This window comes from Nestor notabilis, unplaced genomic scaffold, assembly GCF_000696875.1.
Source record: "Nestor notabilis isolate BGI_N333 unplaced genomic scaffold, ASM69687v1 scaffold130, whole genome shotgun sequence".
NCBI classification, from domain to species: Eukaryota; Metazoa; Chordata; class Aves; order Psittaciformes; family Psittacidae; genus Nestor; species Nestor notabilis.
The window spans coordinates 97259-113590 of record NW_009912287.1 but is presented as its reverse complement, the minus strand read 5'-3'; the positions used below and the strand labels follow the sequence as shown (position 1 = coordinate 113590).

Here is a 16332-nt window from a genome sequence, read left to right as displayed (position 1 = left end):
CCACCAAAAAGCTAAGAATGTTTCCTGCTGCCTCTAGCAAAGGGTCAGACTTGCAAGACGCAAGAGTACGTGTTAAGCCGGTGTGTACGATGCAGGACTAACATGCACAAGTTCTCTTCTTTATCCTGCCTGCAATGTTGAGTATACTTGTGAGTCACTCTGCCCTGTGAAATGGGCTTAACAAACCCTGGCTCCCTGGAGACTGTTTGTGGCACCTGAGAAGTGACCCAGGTGAAAAGCAAGGCTGTGCAGGTGTGCAAATCACTGGGAAGGCTGAAGATGAGGAGCTGGGCTGTTGCATTATGGGAAAGGTACCAAACTGCTGCTTTGCCACTGCTGTAGAATGAAGAGGAAATAAAAAATAGTCAGACCTTCCTGACCTCATCTGAACTTTGGGTTTTATGTTTAGCTGCCCAGCTGGTCCCATGCTTAGCTGTACAGTTAGCAGGAGTGAAACAGGATCCTTAGGAATTTTCAGAGGAATTAATGCCAGAGCACATGAGGGAATGCGGAGAGTAATTATGCTTCCTCTGTGTGCTCTGTCACATCCAAGTGTTCTCCATGTCTTGTTAGCAATAACTGAAGCCCGATTAAGGATCTGTGGTGTGAGCAAAGGCCTCTTTTCTGCCTGTGCCCTGCATATTAAACTGTCCCAGCAGAAAAGGCAAGATTATTCTAGGGAATTGATGCAGGAATGAATCCTGGGTCACTTAACTCCTGGGATAGCAAAGAAATTATTTAACACAGTGCATGTGTCCGTGACATCCAGTGTCTGAGGGCTTGGTGTGATGAGCATTTTGGTTGTTATGACCTGGGATGAATGTGTGGCTTTTCAGTAGAATGAGATCCCTGCAGAATAAGCCTGTCATTACCGCATTGGGAGGGAGAAGCATGCTCTGCTCCTAAATCCACAGGCGGTGGGTGTATCTGGGACCTGGGATTTTTATTCAGCTAACATCTGTTCAGCGTACAGTGCTGGGCTGGTGCATGTATGATAGCTGGGGGCATGCCAAATGAAAGGGAGGTCTGTGTCACTAAGTGCTGACAGCCCCAACCTGTGAATGATTTTGGCTATGTTCCCTGACTCTTCTTGAACTCTGGAGTTGCCTTTCCTGGTAGCATCTCCCTCCTCTTTCAGTCCTGGCTGCACAAATGTGCTCAATTAGGGTTAACTCAAACTGAATCAAACTTCATGCCTGAGGTTGGAAATCTTCCCAGTCAACTCACCACAGCCACATAGCATGGTGGGAGACAAGGCGAGAGGGGAGATGAATGCTTTTCAGAGAAATGAATCCAAGGAAACTTTGTTCACTTTTATTTCTGCAGGAGATGATCCCCCCAAAGGAGATTTCCCTGTTCAGAAGAAATCCCCGGTGAGTGTTACAGCTGGTTTCCTTTGCTTTCTGCTCAGCTTGCTCTAAACATTGCAAGATCTCTCTGTTCTTTCCTCTGTTATGCTCGGGCTAGAGACAAACACCCTTTCTTGCAGAGGGTTGAAATAGCATTAACAACTCAAGGCAAAATCCCTCTACTAACCTGATTAAGTTTAGGAAGTGCAGCTTAAAGGGAAAGACAAACTGTCTGAATGTTTGGCGAAAAGTGTAAGGGTTTTGATTGCTGCTTTTTTCCCTGAACGCTGCTTTCCTTGTGGGAAAGGACGTACTTCTCTGAAGTGGAGGGGGATGTTGGATGTGGGAGGGAGGGAGTTGATCTGTGCATTTGCTTCACTTGATGAAACCCATCAGGGAAGGGTACCCCGACGCTGCAAAGCAGAAGAAAAGACAGGGGTTGAGGACAGGCCACTGATGTGTGTTACAGAGTCCAACTGTAGTGACAGAGCCGCAGGTTTACATCTTCGGCTCTGATTTAAAGCCATATTCAGGTGAATATTTTGTTGCCTTGCAGCTTTGATGTTTGTGCATGTGTTCAGGCTAATTTTGGTTGAGTGCTTGACCCCTAAGAACTGTACACTGTATTGACTTCAGGGAGAACAGGGATTGTATTGCACCTGCTTTGACTTGCAGGACAATATAGTAATACTTGTTCTTAAAGCTCACAGTCATGTCGTTAGCAAGCCAACTATTTAATTTGCAATTTTAAGTACTGTGCAGATATTAACTATTAAATATCCAGAGCTCCTGGGAAATATTAATCTTTGTCCCATTTTGCAGCTAGTCAGCAAGGAGAGATGAAAACAAACATCTCCTGTAGCTGGCACTTTAAATGACCTTTCTTTTTTCCAAAGACACAGACTATCAACTTCCACAGTATCTTTAAGAGCTCCATAATCCTGCAGATCCACAGATCCCAGGCTTACACTGGTAGCTAAGCAGAGCAGACTATCTGTGTGCTCATGAATCCAGGCTTAGCCTCTTTGCTTTTGCTGGGGCCCTCTGCTGAGCAAGGTCCTCCTCCGCGAAAGCGAGCAAGCTGCATCTGGCTCTCTGCATGGATGAAAGCTGCCCACTTTTGGATGTCCAGGCAGGCCACAGACAGGTCAGTGATACAGTGGAGAGAATACGTGAGGGTTTCTGCGTGTGCTAATGCCATCTGATGACACACAAGCCAGATGGAAGTACCCCTGCTTGTAAGTCACTGCTCTGTGTTCGTGATCACTTAGGGCCCTTTCTCAAGCCCTTGGGGAGTTTTAGCTGGGAAGTCACAACCTCCAGCTCTCCTTTCCCTGCTTGCCCCTGCCCGTTCCAGAGCAGGAGTGGCTGAAATGAGTCACTGCTAGGCTTTCTGCCACCGCAGGTCACAGCGTAGCTTGTGCTACCTTGAACCAGCACAGCTAAATCCAGCAGCTCTGGTGCATCAGTGCAGAGGGGTGAATTCAGACAGTAGGGCTCCCAACACCTTACCAGGGTGTCATCTGGGTCTGAGCCGTCATGCTTTGCATCTCTATCAAATGTTATTAAATCTGAGTGCTGATAGCGAGGTCTGTGAAAGAGGGAAAGAAAATTATCCCTGTTACACAGTTTTACTTCCAAGTTGAGAAAATGTCTCCAAGCAGGGAACATAAATTGTATCTTATAGATTTTCTTCTTTATTATGAAAAACTTGTAGAAACCTATTCTCTGTGTGCATATGTCTCTGTATTTGTGCATCTACAGCTTATATATGCCGCCATTTTTAGCCTAGTCTAAAGCAGGAGGCCTCAGTGCAGTTTCCAAGGCAGCCCACTCTGTCTTACAAACCATATGTCGAGCATGATGGTTTCAGAGTAAATAATAAATGAAATGGATAATTACACGTTTATTATAGTATAGCAGAGAGGCCAAGGATTTCTTAATAAAAAACTGCCCATAAATAGCGTGAGAAAAAATATATAAAAAAGGACAAAAATGTTTCTCTTCAGAGATGCTGGGTTAAGTAATGGAAAGTGGTTTTGGGGTTTTTTTTGTGGACAACCAGTCTTTTCTCTTTTGTTTTGTTGCTCCTGTATAATGTTGACCAAGACAGAATCATTAAGCTAGACTCTTCTAAACTTCATGCCATTGCTTTGGGAATCCAAATAAGCTCAGGTCTCTTGGTGGTGAAATAAACCTGAATAAACACATCTATTTTTGTATCTGTATTTGCACTTGGGACTGTGGGAAGAAATACCGGAATTTGTTATTTCCGACATGAGGCACAGAAATACATGTGAAAAGTTCATCTCGCTTTGCTGGGCCGTACCATGGCTGTTTAAAACCATGAATATGAATGCAGCAGTTAATATCACATTCCCCCCCATCCTTCACCAAGTGCACAGCCAGCCCACTAATTGGCAGAGGCTGGGCAGTGCTGTGAAAACTTGCTTTCCCTGTTGCGAGGCAGTGGAGCAAAGCAGCTGGAAGCTGCTTAGCTTGGACCGCAGTGGGGTAGCAAGAGGGACAGAGGCCCGTGCAAGGTCATGCCAAGACGCATCTTTTTAAATGCCTTGTATTTCACTTGGAAACTGCTGATTTTAGCTGGAGCAAAGTCAGATTCAATAAAAGAGTGGCCACGCTCAGGCAGGTTTGACAGTCCCATCACTGTTTTGTTTAGTTTTGGTTAATAAATTGAATTATCCATAGCTATGTCAGCGTTCTTGGAATATGAAATGGATGCCATGCTTGAAGGAGTGCAGGATGCAGGGCTGACACTCTGCTTCAGTGAACACAATGGCACAGTTCAGTGCAAGTAAGGTGCAGAGACTGAGGGCAGTTGTCGCATGGGAGGGAGCAGCTTCACACAAAAGCAGACAACAGCTACCTGGAGTGGTCTACTAACTGCTGCAGCAAGGTCTGGTACTAGGAGAGGGAGCAGTTTTGAGGTGAGGAAGTAGCTTTATGTGAAGTGTAGGAGAAAAGGCATCTGAAGGTGTTTTTGCACTTCAGTGGGTTTTTGCGTTGCAGGAGGGGTGGTAGGACCCACTTCCGCTGGAGTTCCTGGAGCTATGAGCATGGTAGGCTGCTGACAACCCATGAATCTGCATGGTGGTCCTTACTGGGCCCATGCTGGGCAGGCTGATTCACTGGGGAACCTTAATCAAAGTGAGGTAGTTGTGGGGTCCCCTCTGTTCTTCAAGTCTAACCCACAGATCAGTGGCACAGCAGTGGGCACCTGGTTTCTGGGCTGGACGCTTCTCTGTCCAGGCACCATGGAGACATATTGCTGGGGTGAAGGCTTTCATAGAGCTGATATGTTCTTGTTTGTCTCCTGCAGAAACTCTGTGGCTCCAACTACCCCCTAAGCATTGCCTTCATCGTGGTGAATGAGTTCTGCGAGCGCTTCTCCTACTATGGCATGAGAGGTAGAGGGCCTGTGTCTGGGAAGTGTCTTTCCTGTCCTTGGGTTTCAGCACACATTTGTCTGGTGTTCCACGGCTGTGTTGCATATGGTCTCAGCTGTCTTTCAAAGTAAATTGGCATTTTGGGATTCTGGTATGAATAGTGTACCCTAACATTGATGCTACACCTTCTGTGAGCAGAATTTCAGACTAGAGAGCTTCAAGTGTACCTTCCAATCAAACTTTTTATATGATTGTCTGTATCAGATCTGGTCTTTCAGAGTGTGATATTCTTCACAGTTGTGTGCAACCAGCATGTTTGGGAATTGAGTTGTACAGGCACCTAATTTTCAAGTAGAAAATGAGCATAAACAGAACTACAGGTTATGGTAAGATAAGCTAGAAAAAAACATTTTCCAGCTAAACACGAATGTTTAGGAGCAAAGAATGCCTAATACTCATATATCTCAGTTTAGCTTTTCCTGTGTCAGAGATTACGAGGAACAGGTCTTGAAAGCACAGACCTTTTCACAACAGTGCTCATAGTGGTTTTCTTGCCACCATGGTACTGCTTAGCTGCAAGAGATACACATTAATTACCTAATGTGATTTGCTTGCTTCCTTTTAGCTGTCCTGACACTATATTTCTTAAGCTTCTTCCACTGGGATGAGAATCTCTCCACTGCTGTCTACCATGCCTTTTCTGCGCTATGCTATTTCACACCTGTCATTGGAGCCATTATGGCAGACTCGTGGCTGGGGAAATACAAGTAAGTGAAAACACCTCTGTAATTCATACAGCATACATCTACACCATGCAGCCTGTGTGTAGGGCAGTGCTGTGTGTGCTCCCAATTTTGAGCTAGCTCAGAGTGCAGCAGAGACACGCTTGCGAAGGTCAGCTCCTTTCTTAACAGATAAACAGCTGATCTGTTTGCTCATGCTGTTTTGTGGTCCTCTTTCACCCAAGGACCAATAGGTAACAAAATTAAAACAAATGTCACAGGCATGCTTCTCCACTGTCCTTCCCTACCCATCTTGAGGAAGCTGAGGTGTAGGTTGATTAACCTACAGCTTGCAAAGATCTGCTTCTGAGAAGGATTCAAAGATGGTGAGAAAGCAGTGTCATCCTGTAGATCTCACAGTTTCAGATGAAATGTCACTACCTATACTATACTTATGCTTTCACAGCATAGGAAATGTGTGAGCACACCCATTTTCATGCCAGAGAAACCTGGTTTCACTCAAATAATCTCTCTTTGCACATAACCAGGTAAACTCTCCCTGGGTAAGTTAGGCATTCTTCCTTTCCACTGATAATTTGTGGGGCCATCTTCTGCCCCAGAGTGGTGGTGAGCAGGTGGATATAGGACTTTCTTTGCTTGGCACTGCTTGTTTATTGTCTGAGGAGTCTTGGCTGTCAGAGTGATGAAGTGCAGCTGAACCCTTCTCTCAAGGACTAAGTACATCTGGCAGAAGAGTTTCAACAGGAAAAAAAAACCAACTGCCATATGCCTTTCCAGCAGGAAGTTCTTAAGGAGATATCAATATTCTTTTTTCTTTGTGCTCAATTTTAGTGATTCTCTTGTCCCTTCGAATGAAAAAAAAAAAAAAAATCGCCCCAAAATAAGAGTGGGGGTTTACTAACTTTTTTACTTAAGGTCACCTAGCAATGTTAATTGGTATTTGAGGATGTCAATCTTGCGGCATAATGTTGTGAGAAGAGAAATCCTTTTGCAGGCTTCTGTGTGTTAGGCAAGACTTTCTCTGGAATAATCACTGTGACTTAATGGGAGGTGGCTTTTACTGTATTAGTTGGACCTCAGCCAGTATTGGGGACAGAGTAACAGATTAGAGATGCTTTTAGGAATGATCTGATGTGGCTCTAAATTAGCTGTGGAACCAGGGTTTGGATGTGCTGAGGATGACTTCTGGGCTCAAAGCTCATAGGACCACTTCTAGTGCCTCTGTCCAGACAAGTCCATCCATTCCCCTTGTGTATGTCATCTGCATGTAAATATGTAGATAGCTCTTAATCCTGAAACTGATGAAGGAATAGAATACTTCCAAGAGCCTGATCCTCCCAGTGAGATTTCTGTTTCTCCTTCAACAAGACATGGGAGGCAGGGAGATGTGCTCAGTCCTTTAGAGGTACTTGGGATCTAAAACAAACTTGTAATGGGGAAACCAGGCTCCTAGTTGAGATGTTAGTCAGGTGGGTTGAATGTGGGCGACAGTCCCTCCAGATGCCTTCCAGACAAGGGATTCCCTTAGGTGCCCATTGCAATGCCAGTTATTAGTAATCTGGAAACTGTGTTGAGGTGTTCAAGGTCAGGTTAGATGGGGCTTTGATCAACCTGGTCTGGTGGAAGGTGTCCCTGCCCCTGGCAGGGGGTTGGAACTAGGTGATCTTTAAAGTCCTTTCCAACCCAAACCATTCTGTGATTTGCAGCCTTCCATGTACAACAAGACCGGAATGTTTTTAGTTTATTCTGCCGATTAACCTATGCAAAGAAAGCAGGGGGTATCCCTCCTTAATCTGAACCAGTTTGCCTGTCTGTTTTTTCTAGTGCACTCAGTGTTGACACAAAAGTTATAGCTGCCCGCTATACCAGTAGTATGAAAAACCTGTTTCTTGTGTGTCTGCCAAGTAGACCTGCCATGTTAGGAAGCACAGGCACTGTTCTTGAATTGCACATCACCCAGCAACTTCAGTCATTGCTGTTTCCTTTCCCCACAGGACGATCATCTACCTCTCTGTTGTGTATGTTGTTGGCCATCTGATAAAGTCAGTTGGTGCAATTCCATCCCTAGGCAACCAAGTGGTTCATGTGTAAGTAACTGTTGAGCTGCAGGAGGTTGTGATGGTAGCTTCTTTACTCAGGACTGTAATTTGTTTCACCTCCATTGGGCCAGCAGTCTGGGGGCTGTGCATGGCTTGTTTTAATCAGGGAAGGGTTTGTGATGTCTGGGGGTGGATCTAGAGTGTGAATGCACCAGGATGAGTTGGAAACCACCACAGACTCTAAGTGCTTTGATACAGGCACCTCTGATCACCGCACTTTGATAAACCATGCTCCTGGAGTTCGGTCCCCTCCATCCAGCTGCCTGCACCAAACTCATTCCTCTCTCATTTCTTCATCAGCATAGCTGCCCAGCTCAGCAATGACTCCTGTGTGAATGAGAACACAAAACCAAAGATACGTTTTCTGATGTGACAGAGGAAGGGTCTGTGTCTTCCATAGGGTACAATCCTTCTTGCCCTCTAGATTCTGAACTGATAGGCTTGTCAGAGTAGCTCCCCCTCTGACATTCTGAAACCACCAATCTTGTTTTGCCTAGGTGGTCATAGCTCTAAAAATACGCAAGTGCAGGCAGGAGCACATCTGATTACCAGAACAGTGTCCTTTTGTTCCAGACTCGTTCAGTCCTGACACTCCTCTTCCCTACAGATGTAATCTGTTTGGCCAACAATGGTATTTTGAGGAGCAGTGAGAAGTAGAAAACGCCCAAGAATGATCCTAATTCAGTTTGTCTGCACTTACCCAGGCTGGAAAGCTACAGGAAAAGGCTTTGTACTTTTTTTTTTTTTTTTTCCCCTCAATTGATCTCTGCAATCTTTTGTTCTTGTGTGAGTGAAAAATAAACCCACGGATCTTTGATCTTTAGTATGTCCATTGGGCCTCAGAACAGCAAGAAACTGACAAAACCAGTTTGGTTAATTGACTTGTACTGAATGCAGAAATGAGGATAATTAATTTGATTGGTTTGCACTTAGCTGGCTCATCACTACACATGCATAAAAGGAAATGATACTAAGGCAACCATGGTTGGGTGACACTAAAATGCTCTCATAATCACTGGAAAGGTTCTGCAATGATGATATTTTTGTTCTTACATGAAGGATCCTATCTATGGTTGGTCTGTTTTTGATCGCCCTTGGAACGGGAGGAATCAAGCCATGTGTCTCTGCATTTGGTGGGGACCAGTTTGAAGAAGAACATGTAAGATTTCTTTTCTTTCCTAAAATCTTCAGTGTCTGCTTACTTCGTGAGGATGTTTACGTGATCAAATCCTGTTGTCCTAGGATAGAGGCCAGTTTGTTAGGAAAATCTGTAGTAAGATGTTAGGTAGGGTAGTTTGCATAAGACTTGAGAGAATCTGGATGCTTTAGGAAGGGAAAATGACAGCACAACAGGACTGATATTGGGAAGGATAGGTCATAACTGCATCAAATCATCTAAATGTTAATTGGACGTCAAGAGTAGTTGGAAAATTCCATATAATGTATCACAGAACTGTAGCCATTTTTGAGCCAGGTTAACAAGGGTGACTATAATGCACTGCAACAGAATACAGCAAATGAAAGTAAAAATTGTATCACCAGCCTATGCTTCCTTGGGAATTCTTCCTCAAATCAGACATAGTCTGTGTCTTAAATATTGTTCAGAAAGATCTGTAGGAAATTCCAGTCTTTTGAAAGGAGTGCTGGTACTAGATCTACCCAGAATGTTTTCAAATATTCCAGAATGGAAAGTTCTGAACAGTTGGGAAAACGTTTCTTTTCAGCTTTGTTTGTGCTCTGCATCTGTGAATTGTAGTCCAGTTGCTTTGCCTCCACATTCTCTACCCTGAGCTCTTAGCCCCTCACCTGTGCTAATCTCAAACTCCCATTATATGCAGCACAGGGGCTCAACCAGGGATAAAATAGAGCTTAAAGATATTAAGTGGGTCAGGAAATGCTAATCCTTGGGCAAAATGCTAAATTTTCAAACTGACCTGAAATAAACCACTTAGATTTATGTTGACCTAACACACAAATAAAAAAATTCTGTTTTCTCAATGATTGATAGTATTCAAATCAGCAACTTCTGTGCATGGCATAAATCCTCAAATATGTGGAAGGCCACTGCTAAAAGAAAGAAAGTAAACATTGGGGTCTGTGATAAGTAGGCTTAAATTCAAGGAGCACTATATAGGACTGACAGTAGGAAAAGCTTTCCAGAAATATATCTAGAGAAGTACTGGAAAAGATTAGGACTTATGAGAGATGGCAGTTCCTATCAGTGGAGGCATGGAAGAAGGACATTAGACTAATGGTCTGTCAAGAAAGGCACTGGTAGAACTGGACAAAGGATGGTCCCTTGGTCTTGGACAAAGGATGAGAACCCTGTAGGGCAGTTTGCTGTTTCTCTTTTGCAGTGCCCAAGCACATAGTCAGCATTTAATGAATAAATAATATAGACTGGAGTCTTTATTTTATAATTTGGGGAAGATTTTTGCTTTCTGCTCGTGAACTGCTGGTTCGTGGTTACGAAGGAGTAGCAAAACACAGGATATTTCATAGTCACTTGTTCAAAGATCCATCTGCAGGCATGTCCATCCTGTGTTGGACCCAGTGCTTTAGAGGGAAGAAAAGAGGGAGTAGCAATCATCTGGTGGTTGCCAGCCTCCTCAGTTGGCACAAATCTGACCAAAAGCAGGCTGGCAGTACAGCACACGTGCTCTGGGAATACACAGTGTGGACACTAGCATGTATGTGGGCATCCCAGCCTGCAGTACCAGTAGTTGTCCCAAAAGGATTCTAATAGGTGTTGCAGCAGCATTTTCAGAAGTGCTGCTTCTATGAATATTAATGATTAGTAATGTTTATCCAGCATCTTTCAATTACAACCTAATTACAGTATGATAATATGTACCACTTATCTTCAGAGTGTTTTATAGACTTCAGTTAATGAATCTCAGCACCCCAGTCAGGCATATACATATTATTATCCCAAACAACTGAGTTACAGAGCAAAACCTGAATTCCCTGTGTTTGTGTGGGCCTGTAGCCATTCTCCAGCATTCAGACTACACGTCTCTATCAAATTTATCAAATACTAAGGCTCAAACATTCACCTGCATATTGCCTTCAAGAAAAAAAAAAAATTTGGAGAAAGAAAACTGTAAAAAGCCTTCTGATAAGGGCAATGCATTCTGCTGCATTGATTCTTTTCAATAGAAAGTCTTGTATTTTACCATTTTGAAATGACTTGGTCTTTCAGAAAAAAAATGGTTTATGCTATGTGATAGGAAATTTAATTCTTCAAAATTGGAATAAAAAATCTTGATCATGTAAGGAATGAAAGCTTTGGGCCTAACCAGACTATTTCTCCCCTCCAGAGTGGTGTTTTTCATCTTCCACTCCAGTAGGATGAAATAAGTTTTGTAAATTCCCAATGAAATGAAGCATTTGATTTCCCCCCTAGTTTTCAGGACACCAATAAAACTCAGCTGAGCCCTTAAGTGTACAGGCTTAGTTGTGCCATCTGGAAACGAGAGATGTGGTAGTTCTGTATATAAAACGAATAAAAAAATTGCCTCTGCTATTCCCATGTAGAGACAAATTTATGTTTGAGGCAAATGCACACCATTGGTCCATTTTTCTTCTAAGTACTTTAGGATTCTAATAGTCTTGGATCTGCCACTTTGAGAACAGTACTACAACAAACAGTGATGGAGACTGATTCAGTAGGAGGTCAGATAGGGAAAGTAGGTTTATCTGTGGGAGATTTCCAAGCATCTTTGTCTGTGGGATTAGGAATTCAAGCTAAAAGTGCCTGAACAAAACGATATTTACAATATGTTATATGACTTAGAAGGCTGCTGTGCATATTAATTAAGGACCAAAGCTGCTTTCAGGCAGTGTGATATGGTGTTTAAGGTACTAAATAGCTTTCTCTTTGTCTCTTTATTCCTTGTTTTTTTTTTTTTTTCCAATCAGAGTAATTTACAAGCTGCTGGATCATAGTTTTTGTACTCACTTCTGATTTTCTCTGACCATTTCTTTTGTCCATCACTTAAATCTAAAAACATGTGAAATAAGATGCTCCAAATTCTTTTTGTATCACTTCGCTTTTCTCTTATCAGCACATTATTTTGGGTAATTATTGCTCTAGACTTTATGTTGAGATCTGCATGCTTGAGTTTTTCTCAGGTCTCAGAAATTCTGAGTTGTTCAGATACAAAGGGTTAACAATAGGCATTGCTACAATCTAGAGAATTTGACTAGAAGAGGGCAGGACTTTGAGGACTCTATTGCACTACCCATGTCAAACCACAGCAGGACTACTTGGGAGTGGGAGAGATTTGCTGAGGCTGTTCATTTCTCTAGATTTCCTTATGATGACAAGTACCTTATCACAAAGGTAGAATGAAGAAGGAAATACACTTTTACTAGCTTAGCAGTAGAAAGCTTTAGGTAAAACAAAAGCATTGAAATGGAGCATAAAAGACAGTAAGACCCAGTGCTGTTTGCTGTTAACTATAGGAACATTCCATAGAGATGATTATTATAAGGCTTCCAAATCCTTTAATCTGGGATAAATCATTTGAGTAATGAAAGGGTTAGGTTGCTCGGGACATGCTAGGCAATAAAACTGCAAAAGGCAAAAGTTCAAGTTGATGGAGTCTTCATAACCAGGCACGGCAAAAAGCCCTTAATCTAAGTGAGGGGACCCTCAGACTCCTTGGTGGGTGGCAGTGGGAAGTGACGGGTCTCTCACTCTCACCTTCCCAGTACCCACTTCACAAGGCAATATAAATCCCCCCAAAGCCCTCTCACCTGCCCACCTTGTCTGCAGTGATCCCCTGTGCTAAGAGGCTTCTTGCCATATGAAGTAGCAATATTTCCTGTTGGCTGCTCCATCAGTTATGGAATGTTTTGTTACACTTTTGGATCCCAGGCTTCATTCCTTAAGAGCTGTCCTTTTCTAGCTGCCTGCAATTCTTCACATTTTCTCCTGTTTTCTAGCCTTGTGAATATTATTGTCTCAGGGAGCAGAAGGAAGCAGAACATATTAGAAGGAGATGGGACAGAAACATGCCCTTGAGGATCTTCCTCACACTCTGCTATCCTGAAGTTTCATATTCTAATGATGCTCAGGTCATAGAGATGCGGCTCAAGTTGCCCTAAGGAGCTCTGTGCCCGAAACCAAGCCATGCCCCAAGCAATTTTCCGCTACCTTTTACAACACCTGGAGACAGCTGGGAGGGAAGCCTAGATACTTATGGAGTATACTGGCTGACTGGGTTTGAGCTGTCCTTAAGTGCTGTTTTTACCAACTCAAGTGTCCCATAGCTGGTGATACAGATGAGCATGGGATAGATCAGGTAGCCTGTTCTATCTCCTTTCTGCTGGCCCATCCAGGCACAGGGAGGAGGTTTAGCACTGTGTATGTGAATGTGACTGTGCATGCTTATCTCCCCCACAAGCAAGGAGAGACTGCTCTCAGTTGAATGCCCTCACACATTACTCCTGCAAAAACGACCAAACTCTGCATCAAGTTCTTGATTCCTTCCATATTATGAATTACGCAGGAAGAAAGCAGATCAAGAGTCCTTTGACTGTATGAACTAGAATATGTTACGATATCAGTTAAATTCTGAACTCTTTCTCTTGGAGTTCATACCTCCATGAGGCTCTTGAATTTGCTCCTGTAGATTTAGTTTATCATATTATTTTGAGGTTGACCGGCATCAGCTTGATAATCTCCCACCTGATGGATATCTCTCATTTGCAGGCACTCTCTCATCTATGCTGTCATTGCAGCTCCTCAAAATACACAGGTTTCTTTTTCTATTCCTACATGAGAGGGAGGGGGGAAAAGATCTCAGACATGGGAAGAAATTATGAATTTGTCAAACCGTGCCAAATTGGATTGAATTAGGTGACAGAGGATCTAAATCATGCTACTCATTCTGAATAAGTAAATGCTCTCCACTCCTTCCAATCTCACAATGTTCTTGGAGCAGTGTCTGGCTTTTCCTCTGAAATGCCAAAAAGCCCCAAAGCACTTCTTGAGTAACGTAAGCTGATTTGTGTAAGCATTTACCATCACCTGAACACAAGCTTGTTTGCTTAACATTTTATGCACTGTGTGTCAATGTTTACCCAGCTTTCCTAACAAGAGAATTGACAGTATTCACTTTGCAAGCCCAATGCTGTGCATTAGCCGTGACATTGATATTGTCTTCTCTTGTTTTAGACCTCGGAGAGAAGCAAGTTTTTTTCCATCTTCTATTTATCCATTAATGCTGGAAGTTTGATCTCTACGTTTGTAACTCCTGTATTAAGAGGTCAGTGTTGATTTAGAACAAGACAATAAATTAGCTGCCCTCTGACTACTCTGCTGTGCATAGTTTTAGGCTTTTATGACAACTGAGTGGCAGAAATTATATTATCTGTGGAGTGGTCAGTGCATTGCATTTATGCCTTGTTAATCCTGCTGTAGCAGCATAACAGATTTATAGCACTAGCAGACAAGTCACAGAAACTGTATTTCTGGTTGTATTTGAAAGCCAGTCTGAACTTCAGAATTAAAATACAAAAGGTACAAGGACTTATATTGGTGATCTAATCCTCCCCATTGCCAGTGAAGGATTATTTCCCCATCTTCCCTGCAGGTAACCTATAGATAAGAATTTATCTCTGCTGTCCTATGCAGGTGTAAGGGCCAAAAACTTAGCAGGGCTGTTTTTTAAGTCCTACCTTCTCCCTCACACAGGGTGCTGATGACTTCTGGAGGGCTTTGTCCTGGCACACAGGCATGTCTGTGTGGGTCTGCTTGCAAGATTGCAGCCCTGAGCAACTAGCCTTGAAGACAAAGCAGAGACCTATGCCCCATTTAAGACCTACTTTATATTCTAGCCAGCTTGCACAACGCTTTTTAGTCCCCAAGTCTTGCTGCACTTACTTCATTGTATTGCAGTGCCTAGAAGCCAAGGGGATTGGCACACTCTAAATACAGACACAGAGGTAGAGCAATAGGCCATAGGTGATGGGGATAGGGACAGGGACAAGGTAGCATTCACATTCAGTAATAATTTTTTTCATTTCATCCTGTGGCATCCAGGAAGCTTTCTTTGTTTAGATCAATTGTTTTAACAGGCTGATCATTTCATGAGGCTGTGGGCAATCATGCTTTTCTCATATTTACACCATGTGTACAGGCAAAGACAAATGTTGTATCATAGAATGGAAAGGACCTAAAGATCATCTAGTTCCAACCCCCTTGCCATGGGCAGGGCTGCCTCACACTAGACCATGTTGCCCAAGGTTGTGTCCAGCCTGGCCTTGAACACTGCCAGGCATTTACCACTTCTTTGGGCAACCTGTTCCAGTGCCTCACCACCGTCACAGTAAAGAACTTCTTCCTTACATCTAACCTGAACTTCCCCTGTTTAAATTTGAACCCATTACCCCTTGTCCTGTCACTGCAGTCCCTGATGAAGAGTCCCTCTCCAGCATCCTTGTAGGCCCCCTTCAGATACTGGAAGGCTGCTCTGAGATGTCCATGCAGCTTCTGTTCTCCAGGCTGAACAGCCCCAGCTTTCTCAGCCTGTCTTCTTATCTCTTGGTCTTTCTCTTATTGGGGTCCCCAAGTCAGCATTCTGTTGGAAAGGAGCTTTTGCTCAACGTAGTCAGTGGGCAGATGAAAATCCAGTCCTCTTTGAAGATCAAAACCAGTGCCAATATAGCCCAGCAATAAACTAGTTACAACATGGAAATGAGGTGGAGAGGATGTGAAAAGAGTAAAATTTTTGCTAAGTGTGAAAGCTTTTCTTGGAAAAGCAAGAAATACAGTTTGTAGACATTTGGCAGAAATGTGGAATATATACTTTAAGGTGGAGAAGTCCAACTCATTTTGCATGTCAGAAGTTCAGTGTGCTCATAATGCCTCACTGCCAGCTTTGTTGGATTCCAGCTAATTTGCTGAAAATAAGTAAATAAGCTATGCAAGCACACAACTATGCAGCTGACCATGACTGCCCAAGGACAACAAACAGGAACTGAAAGCTTTATGGTCTGGCTTCCTGTTAACTATGTTGGCTTGTTTTAGCCATTTTGTTATTACTCTGTGTAAGAATGCAGTAATTTGTAGTCACAAATTACTAGCATACAAACACAGACTCTTCTGCTGGCTTGCTGTTTGCAACTGGACCTCTAAATCCATGTGGTATGAGAACTTACCTGGTTGAAGAGATGCAGGTTTTCAGGAAACTATAGCTCAGATCAATCAAAGCCATGCTGTTTTCCTGATGGGTTATTGCAAGACCTGACATTTGGAGCAGGCTGCCTCTAGCGGGACTGGGAAAGTGGTGAGAAAAGGAACTGGAGTTTTAAGACCAATCCCATTCTTCCACTTATACAGTAGGGGTATTGGCTTCCATGTTGTTGCTATGAAATCAGATTCCAGTTTTTAGCTCAATAACTCATGCGTCTGGCACGATAAGGTGGAAACACAGTACTGGTTATTTAGATCTAGGCAAATACAAAATGGCTTCAGGTTATTTAAATGTTGTGGGTTTTTTTTCCTAATTACAGTTCCTACCTATTTGTCTGCTTCCTCACTTCTACTATTCTCATCAATATACCATTATCGGGTGCTTTTGCTGGCAGACACTAACCCTGCTTCCAAATTGTCATTGTCAAGGGAGGACAACTGTTTCAAGGAGATTCAATTCACAGTGTCAAGCAGCTGCAAAGAAGATTTAAAGCCAGGGAAAGTGAATGGTTGAGGGGAAACATATCAAAG

General features: G+C 43.1%; 1 protein-coding gene across 1 annotated transcript in view; it reads left to right on the top strand.

Moving 5' to 3' along the window:
* The first annotated feature begins 1241 nt into the window (after positions 1-1241).
* SLC15A2 (solute carrier family 15 (oligopeptide transporter), member 2) overlaps positions 1242-16332 on the top strand; it is a 37644-nt gene continuing 22553 nt past the window's right edge. Inside the window, exons 1-6 of the mRNA XM_010018682.1 lie at positions 1242-1373; positions 4690-4777; positions 5382-5523; positions 7494-7586; positions 8658-8757; positions 13783-13873. Coding sequence (XP_010016984.1) covers positions 1242-1373; positions 4690-4777; positions 5382-5523; positions 7494-7586; positions 8658-8757; positions 13783-13873 — 646 coding nt within the window. The remainder of the gene's footprint in view (positions 1374-4689; positions 4778-5381; positions 5524-7493; positions 7587-8657; positions 8758-13782; positions 13874-16332) is intronic.